General features: G+C 38.7%; 3 protein-coding genes across 4 annotated transcripts in view; 2 read left to right on the top strand and 1 right to left on the bottom strand.

Annotated features, from left to right (window-relative positions):
- LOC140922616 (F-box/LRR-repeat protein 5-like) overlaps window positions 1-11,035 on the top strand; it is a 13,219-nt gene extending 2,184 nt beyond the window's left edge. For both annotated transcript variants that reach the window (XM_073372599.1, XM_073372600.1), the window contains exons 2-8: window positions 1-4; window positions 1,426-1,527; window positions 3,578-4,110; window positions 5,405-5,597; window positions 6,499-6,581; window positions 8,719-8,988; window positions 9,561-11,035. The exon at window positions 1-4 is cut by the window's left edge and continues 335 nt beyond it. In XM_073372599.1, the coding sequence (XP_073228700.1) occupies window positions 1-4; window positions 1,426-1,527; window positions 3,578-4,110; window positions 5,405-5,597; window positions 6,499-6,581; window positions 8,719-8,988; window positions 9,561-9,789 (1,414 nt within the window). In that variant the 3' untranslated portion in view covers window positions 9,790-11,035. The remainder of the gene's footprint in view (window positions 5-1,425; window positions 1,528-3,577; window positions 4,111-5,404; window positions 5,598-6,498; window positions 6,582-8,718; window positions 8,989-9,560) is intronic.
- Window positions 11,036-14,008: 2,973 nt separating this feature from the next.
- Window positions 14,009-16,490, bottom strand: LOC140922626 (dual specificity tyrosine-phosphorylation-regulated kinase 2-like). Its single transcript, XM_073372609.1, has one exon. The coding sequence runs from the start codon at window positions 16,355-16,357 to the stop codon at window positions 14,630-14,632; it is 1,728 nt and encodes a 575-aa protein (XP_073228710.1). The 5' UTR covers window positions 16,358-16,490; the 3' UTR covers window positions 14,009-14,629.
- A 2,803-nt stretch (window positions 16,491-19,293) lies between these two features.
- On the top strand, window positions 19,294-22,072 carry LOC140923046 (EKC/KEOPS complex subunit Lage3-like). The gene is made up of 3 exons (XM_073373106.1): window positions 19,294-19,341; window positions 19,434-19,562; window positions 20,728-22,072. Exons 1-3 carry the CDS (start codon window positions 19,316-19,318, stop codon window positions 20,843-20,845), a joined length of 273 nt encoding a protein of 90 aa, XP_073229207.1. The 5' UTR covers window positions 19,294-19,315; the 3' UTR covers window positions 20,846-22,072.
- Window positions 22,073-22,301: the final 229 nt, after the last annotated feature.

The raw sequence follows: 22,301 nt of genomic DNA, 5'->3' as shown, positions 1-22,301 counted from the left end.
AGAGGTAAACACCTGTGATTTAACTCATTTATTTTTAGGGTCGATGTGTAAGTTTTTGTCACTGCCAAATTTGAATCATGTCAAGATCTGAAAATGCAGGACATAAAATAAACTTTTTTCCAGGAGTCACTCAGGAGGTCTTTATATTTTTCCAAAGTGACGTAAGCTTAGATCTATTTAGCATTATGTTTTGTTAATTAATGTAGTTCTTATTAATGATGGATGTCATTTGTGAGCAATAGTGGTGAGTGGAATTGTTCCATATTGCATAATTCTTAAAGTCCTGTAAGTGGAAGGAGGTAAAGAATGGCCGTGGAGGTGAATTTGGGACTATCAAGACAGCAGTCAAGAAAGAAGTCATACGATATGTTTCTTTAGGATGTTAGATTTTTGACCTTTGCAGGCTTGCAAATAATTTTTCCTTGTACAGATGACATAATTATGTCCAACCAGTTAAGTCCATCAAACCAGAAGAGATGTCACATACTCATCATGTTGACTGTATAAATTGGTTTTAATTTATTAATATGCAAATTGCATTGTCAGTTACATAATGGTAGTGTAGTCAGGTCAACCTCTATTTAGCGGCCTTACCCTATTAAGTGGCCAATAATCAAAGTCCAGAATTAATAATTGTACAAAAGAACTGTATTATATTGTAACAAGAATGCTCTATACAGCAGCAGTCGGTCTCGCTTGCTTGGAGATTAGATCAAGAAATAAGGAAGCGATAAATTCTACACAAAAGAGGATTTACTCGCTAAAGGTTTTTTACTTTCTACTTTATTGACATTGATACTTTTTTAAATATTTGTTTCTGAATTGATTTAGTATGTGTGTTAGTGACAACTGGAAATATGTCTACGGTCGCAGACTACATGTGTTTATAAATACATGAAAATTCAAGGGCCATGATTCCAGAGAAATTGCATCATTGCCAGAGATCAAAAAAGTGATTTACATGACACGTCATTTCAATCATCCCCGAAAATAAATGGCATGCTCATCACAAGATCCCATTTGCATACAATGAAAGTTTCCAACTCCTGGCCATCGCAGTTTTGCTAATTAAGATTCCTATTTTTTTCCAGCCACTCGGTAGTGTTCACTTGTTGCAACTTAGTAATCAATGCTTTCAAGCGATAAGAATTCGTGGACCAACATGTTTCAGAAAAGCTCTAAATTTAATCTTTCTTAAGCTTTCTTCTTAAAATATTTGTGGCTTTGATCGTGCATTGATTCTTAGTCCCAGTTTCAACGGTCTCCGCAAGGAAGGCCTGGCACAATGACCCCCCTTTTGTGCATTAAATCTTACAAAAAAATGCGTTGCAGATTATGAGTCTGACTGTTTATGCATGCAAGACTAATAAGTGAAACCTCTAGATCCACTAGCAATAACATGTATTGTTTTATTTATTGTGCTAGGTATTTCAACCACTCCTTATGGAGTATTTCAGTTTTGAAGAGCTGAAAGAAATCAAGGCAAAAGTGTTACATCTCCATTCTGTTTATATTAATCTCAGCAAGGTAAGTTTTAACATTTCATTCTGTTGCCTGCAATTAATAAAGTGGAAATATACATTAAGCGATGATTATCCCTCGTGATTCCTTATTTTTGCTTCCATTATAAAAATGGCTCTTTTTGTTAGAGGTCTATTTACAGGTACAGTCGAACCTCTATGTGCAACCACCTCTCATAGGAAACCACCCCTCATAAGCAACCACCCAACCAAAACACCAAAATATCCCCTGTCAAATCCCAATAATCAGAACCTCTCATGACTCTAAGTGACTGCAACCACTTTTTGGCCTTGTGGGTTTATTATAACCTCTTACAAGTAAGCTAACAAACACTTGACACCTGATGTGGTCTCTGTTTGCTGTATGTACATGTACTATCTCACTGCTTAGTGGTTAGAATAACAAGAACTTTCAGTGACAACATGGAGCAGCTCCTATACTTATGCATAACTGAGGCCCTGCCAGGGTAAATTCTGACAAGTGACTTGACCCAAAAAGTAGCGACAGAGTGTAAAATGAAATCATGACAAGATACAACCTCGCTCTGCCAAATTGCAACAGTGACAGCAAAGCCAAGAATAAGCGACAAGGAACGGTGGTTTGGCTAATGTATCACCTGTCCTGAATGCAAAGAAAATGCAACTTTTGTCAATTTTCCTTGCGCTTCAGAGAATGTCTCTTGTCAGTGAGCTTCAGGGGACCCTCCTGAGCGCATGTCACGTTACACTTTATGGAGGGACCTTACAAAAACATGACAGTGAAGGCAACGGGAACGTCTGAAAACTAAAAGGTTTAATGAGGAAAACAACAAGTCTGCACGTGCATCACGCTTTCTCGTACATTTTGTTGCCGTCCCTACACAACTACGACATGAACTGACCAAATTTTAAGTTTACTTCAGAAAGGCAATGGCAAGCCGATAAATTCTACCATCTCTGTCTGAACTTGGGCGCGGTCGCCTCTCTTCACTTCCAACCTGAATTTCCTCTTTTTAAGTAACTGGGCGACTTGGGATAATTGCCAAAAGAAGTGAAAAGATGCGAAGTCTATTTTTCAGGAACATTTTCATGGACGTCGCCATTGTCAAATCGTTACGCAAGCCCGCACAACTCCTGAGACACCTGGGAATGAGGTTGTCCATCACATAGCTTAATTTTATGCACACTGTGCTTTGCTTGCCCCTGAACTTCTAGACCTTCTGACATCCTTGTCAGGTAGAACCGTGAGAAGACCACTATTGCTTAATTTGTTGGCTCATCAGACTGGCGCTTTCCTCTGTAAGTGTAGTGTGAAGTGACTAGTTCGAAGATACTACATCTCCATAAAATATTAATGGGATGTTAGAACATCGCAAGGCTTTCAATTCCTGGCCATGATTGTCGTACCCACTATACGCTTGGGTGAAGAGAGACAATGTGATCCAGACTTAAGTTTCTTGTTTAAATGTAAGCAACACGACAGTGACGACGGTGGACAGACCAGGGATCAGGTACATATAACCTTACCACAGACCTTCTAACCGCTCTCACAGAGTAGACCACCATGCCTTCACGATTTCTCAGGTCAGTTAGTCTTAAAATGTTGATCGTGGATCACTTAAAAGTTTGTGAATGGCAAGGTTTTTCTGATCAACACATGAAATTTTAACTGAGAAATTTCAGAACTGTAATGGTTTCTTTACAACGCATCGCTATGCCCCTTTTTTACAAGGTCCTAAAATTCCGACAAAGACAAAGAATTTTCGTTCAATTTCTGACAGCGTCATGAAGCATTTAGAAACACTGACACAAGACATTTTAAAATTCACGCGAGCAACATGGGACCCCTCCCTAGCAGGGCCTCAGAACTTAAATATTGCATGTAATAAATCATCTTCCAAAATTGGTTGGTTGAGATCTCTACTCAGAAGAGACCCCCTGTTTGTTGCTTCTCGTATAAGCAACCACTAAATCTTCTCATTTTGAGTGGTCGCTTATGGGAGGTTTGATCGGATTATTATAAACCTGCTATTTACAGCTCACATTCCCCTCACAATCAAATTCTTTTTCTTTTTCAGCACTGCAAGGTTGAAAGCACAGACTCTCCAGAAAAAGACAGTATTCAAATTGATAGTTCATCTGAACATGAGTCTGATCAAGACATTGATTTTGAAAAATCTGCTGCAGTAAGGACTAAAAATTCAAGTCTCAGAGCTCATTGCTCAAAAGAAAGGACTTCAGCATCAAATTTAGATGCATCAACTCATGACATTTTTACAAATTTTACATTGACTGAAAGGAGTGTGGTAAATAAGACTTCAACCTCTGAAAGTGATGTTGGCACTGAACAAAAGCAATCTTTGCTTCTGCTCTTTCCTTCTGAAATCACACTTAAAATATTCTCTTACTTGGGACCCAAAGACTTATGCCGATGTGCCCAGGTTTGTCGCCTTTGGTCACAATCTGCAAGAGATGGCGAGTTGTGGCGAGAGCTTTACCCTGTGCGCTGGATTTTCAGGAAGGATTGGCGGTTTGGTGCAGATGTTGATGATATGTGCTCATGTAACTGTGATTCTGAGATTCAGAGTTTTGAGTCTGGATCTATGAACAGGTAAGTTATTATTGTCTGAAACTACTGGTTGGATAAAATAATATTTACAACAAACTTGGAATCAGACAAAGCGCTGCCACATATAATACCCTATACACTCTTTCATTACCAATAGTAGCCCAGTATTCTTTCCAGAAATTTTAACACTGGGGTCCACAGGACCCATAGTTGATAGAGAAACTAAAAGGGGTTCATGAGGAAGAAAAGTGGCTCACAATTTTTAGATACAGTCAACGCCAACTCAACGTTTTACAGCTATGGGTTAGAGTAAATACTTGATACTTTCTAAAAAAGTAGATGTCCTTGGGACCCCTTGGGCTAATCATAGTGTGGCATTAAAATTGAAAAATGCCCCGGTCTGGTAGGAAAACTGGTGGCCACAGTAAAAACAAACAATAAGCACTGAAAAAGTGCGGCAATGTCACAATGCCCCGGTCTGGTAGGAAAACTGGTGGCCACAGTAAAAACAAACAATAAGCACTTTACTTTTATTGTTACCTGCTGCTTTGGAATTACTTATTTCATGAAGTAACTTTTCTTGTGTGTCAGTATGACTCCTCATACTGCTGCATTATTATGAGTCCATGCCAGGGTAAATTCCGACAAGCGACATGGTCCAAAAAGTAGCGACAGCGCAGAAGTCAGTTCAAAAACTTAACAAGACCATTTTTACGAAATGACTCAATAAATTATTTAAAATGCCATGTGGGACATATGACCCACTTTGATTAATTTCTAGGTTGAACACTGCTAGCCATGATGTTAAAAGCTTTGCCATTTGCACATTTGTCAAGGGCATTGTTGTTGAAAGATGAAATGACTATCTCTATTCAGGGTTGTCATTAAGAGCCGGGGGCCGGGGATTTTCCCCGGCTACTAAGAGAGTGGCCCCCGGCTACTTTTATCGGAAAATAGAAGAAAAATAGAACAGAAAGAAATCCCTAGCCGTTTGATTCCCCGCCTACTTGTTGTGTTTTCCCGGCAACTTGAAATCTTAGTGACAACCCTCTCTATTAAAAAGAACTTAAAAATGTTCATCAAATCAGGACAAACCAAATTGATTTCCAGTGAATTTGCCCTGAAAATTCCCACAAATTTGGCGGTCGTTACCAGTTGCTTTTTGCTGAAGTTTGCCCCTAAAATTTCACAAAATCGGCTGATTTTGCTGCAAATTTGTCTTTGAAAATCCCACATAATTGGACTTTTCTCTGTGATCTATCAGAAGCCCTGATAATTGTTTTATATGCTTCAACTAGTCAGACCCTTCTTCTAACTGTATTTTTCTCTGTGAAAGTACTTTTGCCGATACAGATGCTGACAAGGAAAGCTGCAGTGACACTGGATCCAGCTCTGGAACAGACAGTGACAGTGAGTCACCTCCAGAGATGCAGCAGCTGCTGGGTCTAGTGCGATACCTGGTGCCAAGGGTTGGACCATCTGTGTGGGTGTTAAAGCTTGGCTGCTGTTCAGTGTTAAGTAATGGTTTGGTGAGTAAAGAGGGTTATACAAAGGTTCTTTGCCTCACCTGCTGTTGGAAAGTACATTGTATCATGACCCAGCGAGAGAGTGGACTTTGCCCAGACCCTTCCAGATATTTGTTGAAATGGTATAATGGGGTAGCCATATACAACTGTACAGACCATGTGCTTTCTGTAGAAGCCTTTGTAGTCCGGACATCTGTAATAATTTGTTACACTAAAACTAGATGTATGCTGTAATTTGCTGGTTTTCTGTTCTTTGTGAGTTGGAATACTGAGCGCAGGTACTATGTAGGTTTAGGCTTGGAATCCCAATCAACACTGACAAGTAAGAAGTTTGATTTGAATTTCCTGCTGACAGTGAGGTATGTAGGGGACCAGTGACATAGGGTGCTTGCCATTGTTTTGAACACATTTTTGGACATTTGGAAATGAGAGCAAAAAAAATTCCACTATAAACTGAAAGTTGCAAAATAAAAAAAGGCTTAGATTAAAATGATTACTTTGTTATTGAACCAAAGCAAATGAAAGAAAAATTCCAGGAGGAAATTGTTTTAGTATTCGAGTTTTCTTGTACCTCGCAAAGTTGTCCTGTTTTTACTGAAATAATTATTTTGGAAAACAAATGATAAACATTTTTCTTCTAGCCCAAAGAGATTTTTTTGGAATTTAATTCAGGCATTCTTTGAGCTGAATTTGGAAAATTTCTTGGTTCACATTCTCTTACCAAATTTGATTAAAATAGTACATGTGAATGCTACCAGTGCGAAGAGCAGGGAATATACCAGGTCATTCATCATTGCTGCACTAGCTGCCATAGCACTATCAGTGACAGAGGAAACATGCTGTTTTGTTGAGCTTTAAAATTTCTAGAACATCTCAATGTTTCCATTTAAATTTTTCCTTGTAGACATTCAAGATTCTGTCCCACTGTCCTAATGTGAGGCATCTTGATTTATCACAAAATGCAGTTTCTGACTTTGGATTGAAAGGGTAGGTCAAAATTAAAGATCGTGTTACATCTACAGGAAATAAGATATTTGTCAGTGTAATTAGTAAGTACAGTCTAACCTCTTCTTACGGACACCTCTATAATAAGGACACCTCTCTATTATGGACAGTTCGTTTGGTCCCTGAAAGGCCAAAAATCATACATTCCCTACCTCTATAATACGGACACCTCTATATTTCCCCGATTCCGATTGGCTAAAAGCACACACATAATTCACCATAACCAGCTACTGATGACCAAATTTGGAAGAATTTTGAGATTAATGAACCGATGGCATCAAAAGTGCAGCCTTCATGCCGGTTGATGCACCGTTAACTGAGAAGACCTGGGGACGAGGTTGAGTTGGTTTGGTTGTGAAAACAAAAATGGCGGACATTTCACTCATTTCAAGAGTAAGAACTATGCAAAATAATAGCTAAAAACATGGCAAGAAGACAACTCGAAGGGCAACATCTGCTATTTGGAGAACATTTGCAGTGCTGAACAACCCTAAACGTACACTTTTGAAGATGAACTTAACATCGATGGAGGTAAGCATGTCTTAGCTATGTGTTTAAACTAAGAATTATTTTGAATGAAGAATAAAACTATTGAATTCGGCTTCCGTATCATAGGAAGAATTATGGAGATCTCGAAGGGTGTTTTGCGCCTCGGCCTACAGCCTTGACGGATAACACCCTCGTCTCCTTGATTTCCCTAATTCTTCATAAAGATACTCAGCGTCATTCATTAATTGTTAAATATACATATACAAATTCTCCAAACTGGAGACTCCATACATAAATTCTTTGAAGAATGTGTTAACCCTTTAAGCCCCAATTTCCACAAGCAAATTCTCCAAACTGATCTCTATACATTTCTTTAAAGAGTAAGTTGAGAGAATTTGAGAAAAGATCAAAGCATTTTCTCTTTGGTGATCATTTAATTAATTCTCATAACCTAATCTCTTGACATTGTATGGATATCATTAGGAGAAAATTGATGTTGGTCACTATTGGGACTTAAAGTGTTAAGAGAATTTTATAAAAGATAAAATGCGTTTTCACTTTGGTGAGGATTTTAGCAATTCTCAGGACTGTATCTCTTCACATTGTATGGGTATTGTTAGGAGAAAATTGGTGTTGGTTATCATTGGGACTTAAAAGGTTTTAAAATTTCTGAAGAATTCTCTAAAGGTCTGTCTTATCCAGAGCATTTAGAAAATTAGTTAGCATCTAATGGTAGGAATGACTGGATATTTTCTGGAACTACCACTGTTTCTAATTTATGTAGTTCAGGGTCCGAAATTAACTTTTTAATACGGGCGCCAACTGGCGATCAAGTATAAATTTTTGGTCGCCAGAGGGCAAATTGTGGTCGGCAAAAATTTCCCCTCCCTTTCTTTAAAATAGAAGTTTAAACACGAATAAAAAATGTATGGTATGGACGTTTTTATGCTCAAAAATTCCACTACTTCGGCTCCCGATACCAGAGAGCAGCCGTACGTGTACGAGTGAGGTCTTATTTTTTCCACAAATTACTTTTTGGAGATATAAACACGAGTCCGCCATGTTGCTCGATCCAGGCCACAACCGTGGATATATGGGTACCGTGTTTCAGCTGAAAAGAACATGGCGGCTTTGAACCATTCAACTCATGTTGATCGTAGCTGTCGTGGAGGTATTTTTACATGAAGATTCGTTTCACTTTTAATTAAAAAGTATCAGCAGGACAAAACGTAAGACACCTGTTGGCAAATAGCTTCGAGGTTTTAATTCTTAATCATTTTCTCCGAACCTGAAAGTTCACAATAACAGCCAGCTTTACAAGTCGCCAGTTGGCGACCAGCTATGAAATTCTGGTCGCCAGTACTGAATTTTTAGTCGCATTGGCGACCAGGAAGGCGCAATTTCGGACCCTGTAGTTGATGGAAACAGTTTGTACAAGATTTAACAATAAAGGTGTTATTCCAGTCCTATCTGAATTCTAACCTCAATGCCATCCCTTGCCTCACAAATAAGCCACTTTGTCCTAACCTGTTTTGATGAAGATTTAACCATTTTTTCTGTTTCTTTTTTTGAACTGATTTAGCTGACATATGAAAGACTGTAATAACTTTTATTTTTCATCTTTTATCAGACTGTTCCGAAAGGGAGGAGGTCTTTATCTTCAACATCTTGATGTCTCTGGTTGTAAGAAGATTACAGACAAGACTCTTTTCAAACTCTCTTCATCACTCGGCAAGCTCCCAGCTGATTCTGGAATCTCAGATATTGAGGACAGCAGTTGTGACTGCCACACTTCTTGTTCCTGTGGCAAATTGAGCAGCTCTACACCCGAAACAGTGAAGCGAGGGCTTGTTTATCTCGGACTGTCTGGCTGTTATCAGATAACTGATGCAGGCCTAAGGTGAAGAACTGATAAGTTAAGAACTTAGTCAATTAAGCAGCTATGTTTTAATCATCTTCATCATCATCATCATCATCATCATCATCATCATCATCATCATCATCATCATCATCATCAATATTCTAATTTTTGGCCGCTGCACCCTACACCATGCAATAATGGGTGGTATAAATCTGGCCATAAAAACGTGGGCACCAATAATTAACAAGGTTTTTGGAGAAGTTTGGCACTCTAATAAGGTGGTTGTAAAAATGCAGTTGTAATCAGGGTGGTTGCAAGGAAGGCTCCATGACTACGTGTGTTAAGCCCATTCTTGCTATGACAAAGGGGTGGTTTATTTACGGGCATTAGGGTGAATGTACACTTCACGGCACTTTTCTTTCAGACACATTTTAGCAACCTGGAACTGTATTAGTAGTAATACTAACAGGATTTTTTTCTTTTGTCAACTTTGCAATCCTTGATAATTTGGTCTATAACTTGTGGGAGTAAAATTAATATTTAGTATTACTTGTGTGGTAGCTTAATGCAGATAATGTATATTAAAGTTTTGTTGTTTGTTTTGTATGAAGAACTTTGGCAAAGTATGGAGGGCTACCAAAGCTTCGTCACCTGGATTTATCAGGCTGTTTACAAGTGACAGCTGAAGGACTTTTAGACTTGGTGCAGGTGTGCCCTAATCTGGACCATACAGAGTTCTTTTACTGTGATAATATTGATGAGGGCCCCTACCCTGATACAGCAAGTGGATGTCAAAATCTTGAGTGCAAGAATCGTGTGTGTTGTCGCACTGGCCAGTGAGCATTCAGTACTTGAGGCACTTATTTTGCGTTTGGCTTTTTGTGTAGTGTAGATCTTGTGGTTCAATTTTATCCTTTGTTCAAATTTGATTTTCCTTTGTTTCAAACTCATTATCATATATTACCATACCCCAAAACAAAGGAAAATCAAATTTAAACCAAGGACAAAATTGAACCACAACATATAGATATTTTTCTGAGCTCTACTGGTACATGTGCCTCGTTGAATCTTACCCAGGTAGTTAGATACATGTTAATAGTTCCAGACTAATATAATTATAATTTGTGGGATTTTGTGAGAAATGGACACCAAATCTTTTAATTATGGTTCATCAGTGCTTCGCAGACTTAATCCAACCCTAGCTGGTAATGTCTTTGAAAAAGTGTTGATATCCTAGTTCTGGGCCCCCAACGGGCTTAACTAATTACCAGAAGTATGTTTCAAATTCCCCTTCAACGTAATTGGCAAATCGACAGTCATGGCAAACAATGATGCATATTCAAATCCTGGTACTCGGCTATTGGCCCAGAACAAGGAGTTCAGTGCTGGCTTGCAGACAGACTAAACCAGGGGTTTAGCTTCATCTGTGGCACAGGCAATACCAACCTTCACTAGTGGTTGGTTGGTTTTCTACTAGGTCATCCATCAAAATCATGTGGCAGTGTTGTTCATTAGGTAGTGAGTAAAAAAAAAATATTTTGGTCCATAATTCATAGTAGTTATCACAAAAGCTAAAAAAAAAAATCATATGTAAAGTGAATTTTAAGTGTATTAATTTTTCTGCAACTTAACATTAAGGTCCTATGAGATTATTGGTGTAGTTCCATTTTTTGTAATATAGAATGTTCGTAGCTGAAGGTGATTTTGTTTTGTTTTTTGTGATGTTTTTTAAGTTTACAAGATGCATTAAATGCACACGGCACTCTGTGTATCTCATTTCAAAACGTTATGCCAAAAAAAATTTTGTAAGTAAAAATGTAGATCAACATAAGTAAATATAGTTGAAGTTGACTTAAAACATATATCAGAGGCTCAAAGCTCATTAATGTAATATTAAATTACCATTTTATTAGATGTAAATGTGTACTATAATTGTAAAACTTGAGCTTGCAGTGTAATGAATAAGTAAAAAAAAGGGAAGGTCCACAAATTAAAATTTGAACCATTCTACATGAGATATGTGGCTGTATGTGTATTTTATACTTACTACTAATAAAAATAATTCCTTGTTGATTTTTCAGCATTTCAGCATGACTTTTCAGATTACGTCTTTCACAATAATATTGTTAATAATTAATAAAAAATGTAGATCGCCAGTGGAATTATACATGTCCAGTGGAGGCCTCTGTCAAGCCTCTCATTCAACGTGAATCTCCTTGCTTTGACAAAGGGTTAGTTTAGTATTCTTATGAATCTGTTCATGATTCTATGGAATCTATTTGGGTTCAGATTTGAAAAGTTCCCTAACTTTAAATTGTAGGAAAGACTTTCTGCCTTTTTAGCTATAGACTTTTAGTGGAAAGCAAGGGGATACGACTAGAGTCTAGTCTACAGTATTGAACAAACTCGCCTTCATGGTGTCGATGTCAGGATTTGAGCCCGGACTACTTTGGTGGAAAGCGAATGCTATCACCACTGCACCACCCTAACCCCCCTGAAACAAGACTATGCTATAGCTAGTAGCTGTAATGAGAGTTACTGTACTCTAATACATGTATGAATGCTCAGAGTCAGTGAAATCAGTTTGTCAATAATAGTTGCCCCTAAACATAAGTTCTTGATGTTGAAGATGGTGGTGGTCGGGAGGGGGGAATTGGGTGAGGGCCCAAAGAGATGGCTTGCAGGTAACAGAGTGATACAACAATAATAATACCTGGTGTGATGGGTGTGGCTATTTTTGAATTTTACATTCATTTTTAAATATTTATATTGGGCGTGTACGACTAAATTTCAGGGGTACACCTCTTGTAGCACATTCTAGAGAGTGTGCGACTTAATGAGACTTGTATATTGAATTAAGCAACAAAGTATACTAGGATGGACACTGAATTTGAACTGGAGTGACAAAAAAGTAAAAAAGAAAAAAGAATTGACTCGGTTACTTTGAAATAAATTCAATGTCTTGGACTTCAGGTTTTTTTCCTGGCTTGTCACGCGCTTAACAGGGTTCGAATTATCGAGGGTAGAATTGTATAGAAATGATCTGAAGGGAAACGCAAATTACTTCGAGTTATCGGGAGTCAACTGTATACCGTAAAATTCCGAAAATAACCCCCGCGGGTTACATTTTTCAAAGGCCCTTTTTGAGGGGCTTAGTTTTGGAGGGGCTTATGTACGGAGGGAAATTTGCGTTTCAAAATCGATTGGGCTAGCTTTCAGTGGGAAGGAAATTTACCATTTTTGTTTTGTTTTACTTTGTATTCGAGGGCAAATTCCAAGTACAAGCCCCCGGGGGACTTATATTCGGAGGGGCGCTTTTACGGAGGCTTTTTTGCGTTACGATTTTGGGGGGCTTATATTTGGAGGGGCTTGTACATGGAGAGGCTTATTTTTCAGAATTTTACGGTATTATGAGGGCCTTAATTGATAAGAGGTGGAAATCATTTCTCGTCTTTTACTTTCCATTAATGAAAGGCTTCTTGTAATAACAGTGACCTAAAAAGCTTCTTCCAGCCTTCGATCAATCATATTAACTCTCGGTGACTTCTGCGACTTTCCTCCAAAACTGAAAATTTTCTCTGCCTGAAAAAAGAACAAAAAATTCTCCGACCTTGAAAATTTATTTCGCGACCTGTGAAAGACATGTGATTCAACATGCCCTTCCACCCAACCCTGTACCCCTAAGAATTTTCGTTATACTGGTGATGTTGCCCTCGCTATCTCCCTACCGCTCCCCTGATAACAAAAAAACCTTCAAAAACGCAATTTTCAAGATAATTCGTACTCTTTAGGGGTCAAATTGTTTCAGATTGTGACTTGTAAGACAAAGTATCAAATTATGAATAAAATTATATATTGCCTCAAAACAAACAGCTTGATCACTGCTTTGATGAACATTAAAAATGATGATGTTAGTGAAAAAAAACAGTAGAATATGTCCTTGGCTAGTAGCTGGATAAAGGTCATCTTCTGTCATTTTAAAAAGGAAAACAAGGATGATATTGGACAATTATTTCAAAACCGGTTGAGTTTGGCAAAATTACAAATTATAGGGATTAATTAAAAGTTCCGGGAAAATGAAATTTCTTTTATATAGTTTAACATAAGTAAGGCACTACGCAATTTTCAGTCAGTGGCTTGAACTTGGTAAACACTTGACTATAAAAACTTTGAGGTCGGTGAACCAAAAGATATCAAAAGCAATAAAATTAAACGCCAAAATAAGCCATTAGCTATCAAATCAATTATTCACGAAGTCTGTGGAGCTCAGGGGCCGGCAGGTCAACTCGGTAAATATTTGCCTTTCTTGACATTAACAAGTTTATTTACAGCTATCTATGTTCGAGTTTTGTGTTTTTCATAATTCTTAAGTTATGCCTACATTCTACAGTTTATAAGACAGGTTTCTTGCAAATATTGGACCACAGGGTAAAGGAGGTTTTGATCTTCCAATGTAATTAACATGACACAATACAAAATCAGAATTATTGGGATATTCTAAAACAATGCCTTCTAAAATCAACTTGTTTTTGAAAGATTGCCTACCCTGAAATTGTCAAAATTAATCTACATCGAGAAAATTAAAAAAAAAAAACAGGTCGGCAGTTGAGCATCATGCGTGGAGCCAAACACATTCTGAACATGCGTGATGCCACGACAAACGGAGCCTAATTTATGTTTTTCAAAATATTATTGTATTTTCCTTTCGTCTGGTGGATTCTCAAACTTTTCATTCTTAACAAAATAATTAAAGAAAAAACAAAAATAAAAAATGTCCCAGCCATCGTGAATTAGCATGTAACCGCAGACGAATTAAGAATTGATAACGCTGGGCATGTCACGCGACACTCAAAGCATGCACAAGGTTGAACTAATAGGTTGAGAACTTGGATGTTTACGTGTATACGTAAACCTCATGATTTACTTCGGGGATGTGGGCATCAGCCTCACGAAATCCACGGTTCATGCTTGGAATCAATCAACCTGATTTTTGTTTTCTTCAGCAAGTAAAATGTTGCTATCTTGGGAAATGACTGAAGTCATGATTATAAACAATGCATTTTTTGGAAAAGTAGAATTCTTTAATCCTTTTTTCCATCTTTTACTATACAATGACTTTAAACCAACTTTTGTCCGCTTTCATGCGGGTAAAAAAATTCATACTACTTATATATTTTTCTGAACGTGAATTCGCTAAGTACATGTGTATTTACAACAACCTTGAATATTAATTACATCTAAGCACACTTCCGTACAGAGAATAAATTTTAAAATTCTTTTTACAACGTAGTTTTATAACTTAAATTCAATGATAAATCGAGCATTTGAGTTTTCTTGACAAAAATAGTGAATTCTTTTTCTTTGGCTTAAAATCATCCCATCCGTTAAAATATCTTACGTAAGTAAATACGTACGAGTTAGCATAAAAGATTTCCACGGCAAAAGCATGCAAGGACGAATATTTTGAATTCAACATTGGCCGCAGATGAACTCAAAAACCTTAACAGACTTCACAGTTCTAACACCTCTAAAAGTAAAATAAGAAAAAATAATAAAGTTTCTTGGAAATGAGTTCAAAGAAAATTAATAACAGAAACAAAAACGCTAAAAAAGTTCCGATTGAAAAGGATGCTACAAGAAAATATAATGTTGCAATTTATCAGTCTGAAATTGAACAATATTATCTCCCGACTATTTTTGGTAGCACAGTTCTTGTGTTGAGCTTAGCAGATTCGCTAACTCTGTGTCCATCGTCCAAAATTTCCTCGATTTGCCTACGTGGCTTTGCTTTTCCCGAAGTAGGTGCAGCTGGTGGCAGTTTGGAGACGCCGGATCCTGAATTGTGTCGTTGATAGCTCGATTTCTCGTTCGATTCAGGGGCTCGAGGCAAGCGCCTTCGAAGCCATGGATGCCGTAAGGCTTGCGAGGGGGTCATTCGTTGCGAAGGATCCCATTCTAAACATCTCTGAAGAAAATCAATGAACTGGGAGTCATCACAGCCTTTCAGAGCAGTTGTGAACTTCTTGGAGCCAGGTGGTCCCCGCGTTTTGCCGTGCCTTGAACGGCCACCGGTTAAAACAGTACTACCATCGGGAAGCGTCGTAGCAGTACAGTACCGCGGATGACCTTTAGAGTTGATGAAGTTCTTGGTTCGCTTTGATGTTTCTAAAAGCTTCTGAGGCGGCATCCCCAACAGCTCAATAATGCAAGCCAACTGGTCTCCTTCATCCTCACCGGGAAACAAAGGATAGCCAGTTAATAGTTCAGCTAAAATACATCCGAAACTCCACATATCAATTGCCATGCCATACTTGGCGCCGAGTATGACTTCGGGCGCTCTGTAAAAACGGCTTTGAATGTACGTGTAAATGCGTTGATGTTCATAGCAACTAGATCCAAAGTCAATCACCTTAATTCCACTTCTTCCTTGCTGCTTTAGAAGAATGTTCTCCGGTTTTAAATCGCAGTGAATGATACGGTTTCGATAAAGAGCGTCGCTACATTGAAGAATGGAGTGTGCGAATTTGCGTACCAACTGCAGGCTAAAACCTTGAAATTTGTTCTTCTTTATAAGCTCGTAAAGATTCATACTAAGCAGTTCGAAAGTCATACAAACATGTCCGCGGAAAGTAAAATGTTCTAACATATGAATGATATTATGAACATTTTCTTTATCCTGCTTTCTTAAATGTTCTAGAATCCTGATTTCCTCCTGCGCCTGCCGGTGGAATCGCTTCTCGTTGCGGACCATTTTGAGCGCCACGTTAGTTTGCGTTTTATGATCATAGGCTTTCACGACTTGTCCAAAGCTTCCTTTACCGATAATTTTGACAACTTCATAGCGATAAGCGATGTGGTCATGTGGAACTTGGATGTAGGAGCCCTGATCGTCATCGTAGCCACCATTATTCGCACCACCAACCACACCCTGTCGTTTCTTTGCGTTTGGACCAACAAACCAGATTTCTGGATAATTAAAGATCTCATGATGTTCAAAACTAGTTAGTTTGTGCATGAACTGTTTCATTGCCGTCTCTGGCGACATCGGCAGCCCGCGAGCTTTAAGCGAACCGGAGCCATTTGTGCTAGGTCTTCTTCCCGACGCTGGCGATCCGTTTCCCGAAACAGACGCTGGCCTATGAACTGCCGGAAGACCATGCATTTCGTTGGCGATCCTGTTCTTATTCAGTTGGTTTGTTTCTTCTTCAAACAGCTGTTGTACCTGAACGCCTCCGACAATCGGCAAAGCACTAGACACGGTCGAATCATGGGCTTTAACATTGCCTTTCGTCGACGGTTTCAGTGGTGGTAAAGCATCCGTATTTCCATTTCTGTCCACATAAATCGCATCTCCTCCCGTACTCCGCTTAGAAACCGGCATAGGTTTCCGTTGACTCGTTGTTATCATAATACTCTTTCTCTAGATTCGATCGTAGCCAGTATTACACCGTTCTAAATCTCTAAACACTTTCCTGAAAGTAATCAAGCCTCACAAATAGCTTTCTCTTTTGTCAGCCGCATTTGATGTTGTTTCGTTGCGTCGTTGCCAGGTGATTATTAACCAATCAGCGCGGGCAGTAGAAGCGTCTTGGAAACCACAAGACGTAAACAAACGAGTGCGTTAGTGACGTCACAATTCGATCGACTATCGCACAAATTTTTGCGCAATCTTTTCTAAACTTGTTGGATCAGCCAAACCAAATTTAAAATAGGCAATTTAAAGGAAATATTGGATTTATCCTCCACAGTGGATTGAAACAAGACAATCTGAAAAACAGCAAAGATCTTTCATTTTGGCGAGTGGTGTCCCAATGGCGCAAAATGAGGAATTTTCGCGGGAAGCACGTCAAACAAGCTTCGTTAGCTTCCTTTTTACCTAATGCGCTCTATTACTCAAAATATACTTGTGTAAAATTGATCCAGACGATTCTCATCAAAATTGAGCACTCTGTACACACTAAAAATTTCTAGTCACGTTCTCAACGTCAGTTCAGATAATGCGTTCGAAAACGTGGTGTGCTTCGAATTAAGAACGTCGATCGGTGAAATCTACAGATAAGATTGAGCCTAGATTTTAGACATTTGGATTGTTCCGTGACCCACCACGTTTATTAGTTTTTATGTAAAAATCTCTATAAGAATTAAAACAAGCTGTATAATTTTTGATGGTTGATACAGAAATGTGAGAAGTATATATTTATTTTTAAAAAATTATCACGTTTTAATTAGTGCCACAGGCATACCAGACTAACTGATTCTTGCTCATTGCTAAACAAAAGGGCGGTTTCTCTGCTTTACTAATCGAAATTAATTATTCATTTTGTTAAAAAGCTCCGGAAGCGCAGCTGTCTGATGTTTAGTAATGAGATTAATATTCCAGCTTGTCGACACTTTTACTAATATGCAAGAACTTACAAAAGAACGTTATCTGTTACAGTTAAAAGCAGGACAATGACCTCCTGTCATGATCATTTTCGCATGGGAAGAGAATTAACATAGGATGTTGATAAATATACAGAAAAAAAAGTGTGAAAAAGTACTTGTAAATTACATTAAAACGTGAAAATGAAGGAAGTTGTCAGGTGAATGTTTGCATAGACAGACCAAAAAAACAAATAAAGCAAAAAGTCTATCTCCATTAGAAAACAATATATTGCAAAATAAACCACAACATTTAACAAAAAAAGAGAAATGGTAGAGATTGTCTAATTAGCATGGGTGGGTGGGTTGTGCATCGTGGGTAGAGAGTTGTGCATTGTGGTTCATCGGGTTGTGTGTCCTGTCATGTAGGTCAACATCAATTACGTTGGTTGTGGGTAATGGCCTAGCTGTCCGTGAAAAAGAGCGAGAGTTAAGTTGGATAAGAACAAAAGTTATGGAGAGAAGGGTTAAGGCCTTAAACCATTATTTGCCAAGAGAGTGGGTGGCAGGGGGGGGGGGCTGGGTTAGAAAAGTGTGGTGTATTTTTTTTTATCAAAACTTTAGTCTCCCCCACATTCACCCAAATAATTTCTTACAAAAAGCATATCACCTTTGCAGTAATAAACTCTCCTTGATATTACCCTGTTTGCATCGCTTGTTAGTCGTGTTGGTTGGTTGTTTTATAGGCCCCGGAGCATATAAAGTAAACCAACAACGTGACTAACAACTGAGCAAAGCAAACGACTTCATAAATGGTAAAAGCCATGTGAGAGAGAAAGCAGTGCTCTCAGGGTACCTGTGCCAAAAATTACCGTCATCCCTAGAGAAATCAAAGAGAATGGTTATGAACAGGAGCCCATGGGCTCAGTGCTATGCAAAATTTTGGGGGTTGCGGGGGGGGGGGGGGGGGGGGTAAACAAGGTGCATTTATTTATGTTCTCAATGAAAATGGTCAATGGAAAGACAGGCAAATATCTCTCTGATATACAGTTGAACCTCTCTACAATGGCCACCTAGGGGACAGAATAAAGTAGCCATTGTAAAGAGGTGGCCACTGTAGAGAAGTTTTAAACAAGAGTCAATGTATGGATTTAGAAGACCTAACTTCATGACCCTGATCCACTTTGTTTCGCACACAGATTACTGAGTATTTTCTTTTTTAACTAACATCATAGAATTAGATTTTTTTTACTATAATTTGAACTGTAACAGCTTTCCATTTCTTCATTAAGCCCCTGAAGAAGGACAGCTTATCTCTCCAAAATATTGGGAAACCTCAAGTAGTTTTTGTCGCTGCTGTTTTGTTATACATGTTTTATATTACTGCTACCACTCATGTAGACCATGCCACTCATTGCCAAATTCACTATGTTTTAGGGATTCTGGTTCCAAAAGACACCCTGTTCAAGAAACTAAACATTGTATACCCTGTTTTGTCTACGCCATATTATAGGGGAATACTCACCTCCCCACCCCTCCCCCCTTTCCCACCCTCAGGAGGGGGAAAGGACGGGAGAAGAGACTCATGCATTGGCATTCACACAACCTATGCAAATGCAAATGATTGACCACTTATTGAGATCTACAACATTTGAAATAGCTTGTGGTCTGATAATTATTCTCATCAAACAGTGCCAAATACACTCGTATAATAAAAGGCAGACTAAATCCTTGTGCTTGGTCGTGTCTAATTTCATCAGCTTTTTATAAACAAGCGTGCTAAATTATATTTAAACTCAGCGGTGAATATTTGAAAAAAAGGCTTTACTTACCTTCATCTCTACCACTCAACTATAGTTACAAGTACGTTCGTTCTGAAATCTCTTAAAAAATAAAATATCCTTTTTGGATATTTTGCGTTTCCCGCGAACCTCCCGTCCCCCGGTGGTCGACCCAGTCTGTTTGCGACCTCGTATATCATGAGCCCACGGTACAAGATACCAAGATGGCGGACGTAAAGGACTTGAAATTGTAAGTTATTTCGTCGATTATAGGTTATTTACTCCTTAAAGTAAACCGTTAGATGGAGTAATTTTGAACATTTTTATAATCAAATGTTTTAGGGAAATATCTGTGCCTTTCTGCACGGAAACTGAAGCGCAAATTGCCTGCAATTCCCTCTCTGTCGATCCAGAGCCGAAGCGTGGAGGTGTCAAGAAAGAACTTATTGTGAAGGGAAATGTGTTACAAGCGTAAGTATTTCCTTGTTTAATTAAAATGTGGTGTGATTTCCTCAGTTCTGTGAAGTCCCATCTATGTCCCATCGGCGTAGCTTTGGTTGATTTGATAATGCATCAAGCCCTATTTTTGCGTTTCCAGATTGGTAACAATAGAGGCTTAAAAAAATTTCAATGAGATGATACCATGTTCTTATTAAATTATTTATTTTTTTCGAGAAATCTTTTTTTTTTTTTACTTTCTGGTCTAATGACCTTTACTAGGAATTTCACCATGCCTTCATGGGTGTCTTGAAAACAAAGACCCCCAAGACCTCCTAACACCCCATCCGAATAGAGTACTAAAGTGATGACGTCATAAAAATGAAATTTCTGAAATTGTGGGATTTGTCCGGATATTCTGAAAGAACAATGTCCAAGGGGCCTACCTGCCAAAAATGAGCATTTCGGGGCAAATTGTCTCTGAGATCGTAGCCCAGTTATGCTTAGAAAACTCCATACAAACCCTTCTAATTTTTTTTGGGTCGACCCAAAAACGCAATTAGTGATATGCCGGGTGAGTCAATAAAGAGTCGCGTCGGTGAAGAATAGCCAACAGCATCTTGGAAATGAGGCCAATGTTACTTTGCGCAAAAACATCAACCTTGTTCCCAGGCTACTTTCTCACTTTCACACGATGTTATGTTTTTGATGGTGTCACCTTTATTAGGAAGATTTTTGGTGTCTTTTCATTTACAATCTGCAATCTGTGGTCCGCATTCTGCAGTCTGCAGTCTGCAGTCTGCAGTCTGCGGTCTGCAGTCTGCAGTCTGCCGTCTGCGGTCTGCAGTCTGCAGTCTGCAGTCTGCGGTCTGCAGTCTGCAGTCTGCCGTCTGCAGTCTGCAAATGTCATACACCGCCATTTAGGTCATTATACTGGGCAAACTGAACTGAAGGTTGATTCACTCAGTTTCCTAACCCTGATCAATAAAGTTCAGAGTCATTCGGACAGGTTCTTAAGGGGTCTTGGGGGTCTTGGGGTCTTTGTTTTCAAGATACCCCGCCTTCACTGTATTAATAAGTTACTCTTCTTGTCAATTGAAATGTTATTGTATTTAAATATTTCATTGTTAAGTCCCCTTTTCACCCCTTGCTTTGTTGCACACAATAAAGAACTTCAATTATTCCTAATTTTTAACAGGTCCATGTCATCTTCTGAAGCCAAAACACTGAGAGTTTGTGCCAACTCATTTCTCGACCATTTATCTTTGGTTGTGGAGACAATTGAAGCATTTGGACCACCAATGGAAGAGTCGTGACTGTGCCATATCCCATTACTCCTTATAAATTGTGAAAATCTAGATTCTCCTCAATTTATTATTCCCATATCTTTTTGGAGAAGTAGTAGAGAGCAGCTGTTAAATTTGCAGGATTGTCCTGGGTGATAATGCCCATAACTCTCCTCCTCTTGGCTCTAAATGGGTAGGGCTGGTTCCCAGGAGGGGGGGGGGGGTGGCGACTCCCATATGAAAGGGACAGGGGTGCTCATTGTCTCGCTAAGGGGTGATTTTGGTCACACTTAGGGTGTTTTAGGCAAAACGCCATTATATGTAGCCGTAATGGTCTCTTTTAGGGTTTAAGACAATGTATGGGTAAACGTATTCAATGATGATGTCTTTGCCATCATTAAAAGTCGCTGCATTTTTTGTCTGTGTTTTAAAATTATGATCTCTTTAAGGGGTCAAAAAAAGGTTGGGCCATGCTCAGACTGGTCTCCTTTCGGGGTTTAATTCAAAATTTCGGCCAAGCATACCTGCCCCTCTCATATGTGAGCCCAAACCTAACAACTTCTGCCCATTCCTTTTTCTATATGAGAAATGTACAGGTATTCTCAATTTTCGAATACCCAACAATGCACTCTGTTTGTCCCCCCCCCCCCTCCCTTCCCTTTTCTTGTATAAACTATTGTTGTCAAATGCTCCAGGGAGGACTCCTTATTCCCGAGAGCATTGAAAAACAATCAGTTATACAGAATTTAAGGCAAACAGACCTAGAGTTTATTATGGGGGATTTGCATGGGGCAAAAATGAGAATTAGATTTAAACATTAAGGATCAAAGCGATATCGGAATCTTGTGAAGGAAACCCTAGAGCAGCTACACGCATTTTATACAACAAAATGACACATACTACAAGATCAAGGGAATAAAGATAATATTACAGACACTGAACAGTTATTCATCCTTTGAATAACAGCTTTTGGATGGATCTGTGGATAGTGCGTGCACCATGGGAGCTACATGCCATTATGATTCATTAAAGATCCAGTTACACTCTGAGGAGTTGCATGCCAAAAGACATTACCAACATCAACCATTTTCCCTGTAAATTTTATGGATCTTTTTTTAAGGAAGCTTTGGTTGCTGGACATGTTCAATTTTTTTTGCCCTCATCACGAATCGTTGCTTTATCATCAAGACATTATATTAGATATGCAAACTAACACATTGTATTAAGCAGGGGTTTCAATAAAAATTGAAATGGCCAGCAGGTTTCAATAGAGTAACCGACTGTATTAATAAGGGGCCGTTAGTCCCCTTTTTCTAGGGTGGGGGAGGGGGTCTGGGGGTGTGCTTCCCCAGAAAAGTTTGAAAGTTCAAAGCCCTAAAATGCGATTTTCAGCGCTCTGGGAACTAAACTGAGGATAAAAGAGGGTGTTTTTTATTCTAAAAAATTTAGCTTTCATCCACCTTTCGATTTATCAGTTACACAATCC

This window comes from Porites lutea, chromosome 13 (genome assembly GCF_958299795.1).
Source record: "Porites lutea chromosome 13, jaPorLute2.1, whole genome shotgun sequence".
In the NCBI taxonomy this organism is placed as follows: domain Eukaryota; kingdom Metazoa; phylum Cnidaria; class Anthozoa; order Scleractinia; family Poritidae; genus Porites; species Porites lutea.
Note: the sequence above shows the minus strand (reverse complement) of the source record. Positions and strands in the feature narration are given on the sequence as shown.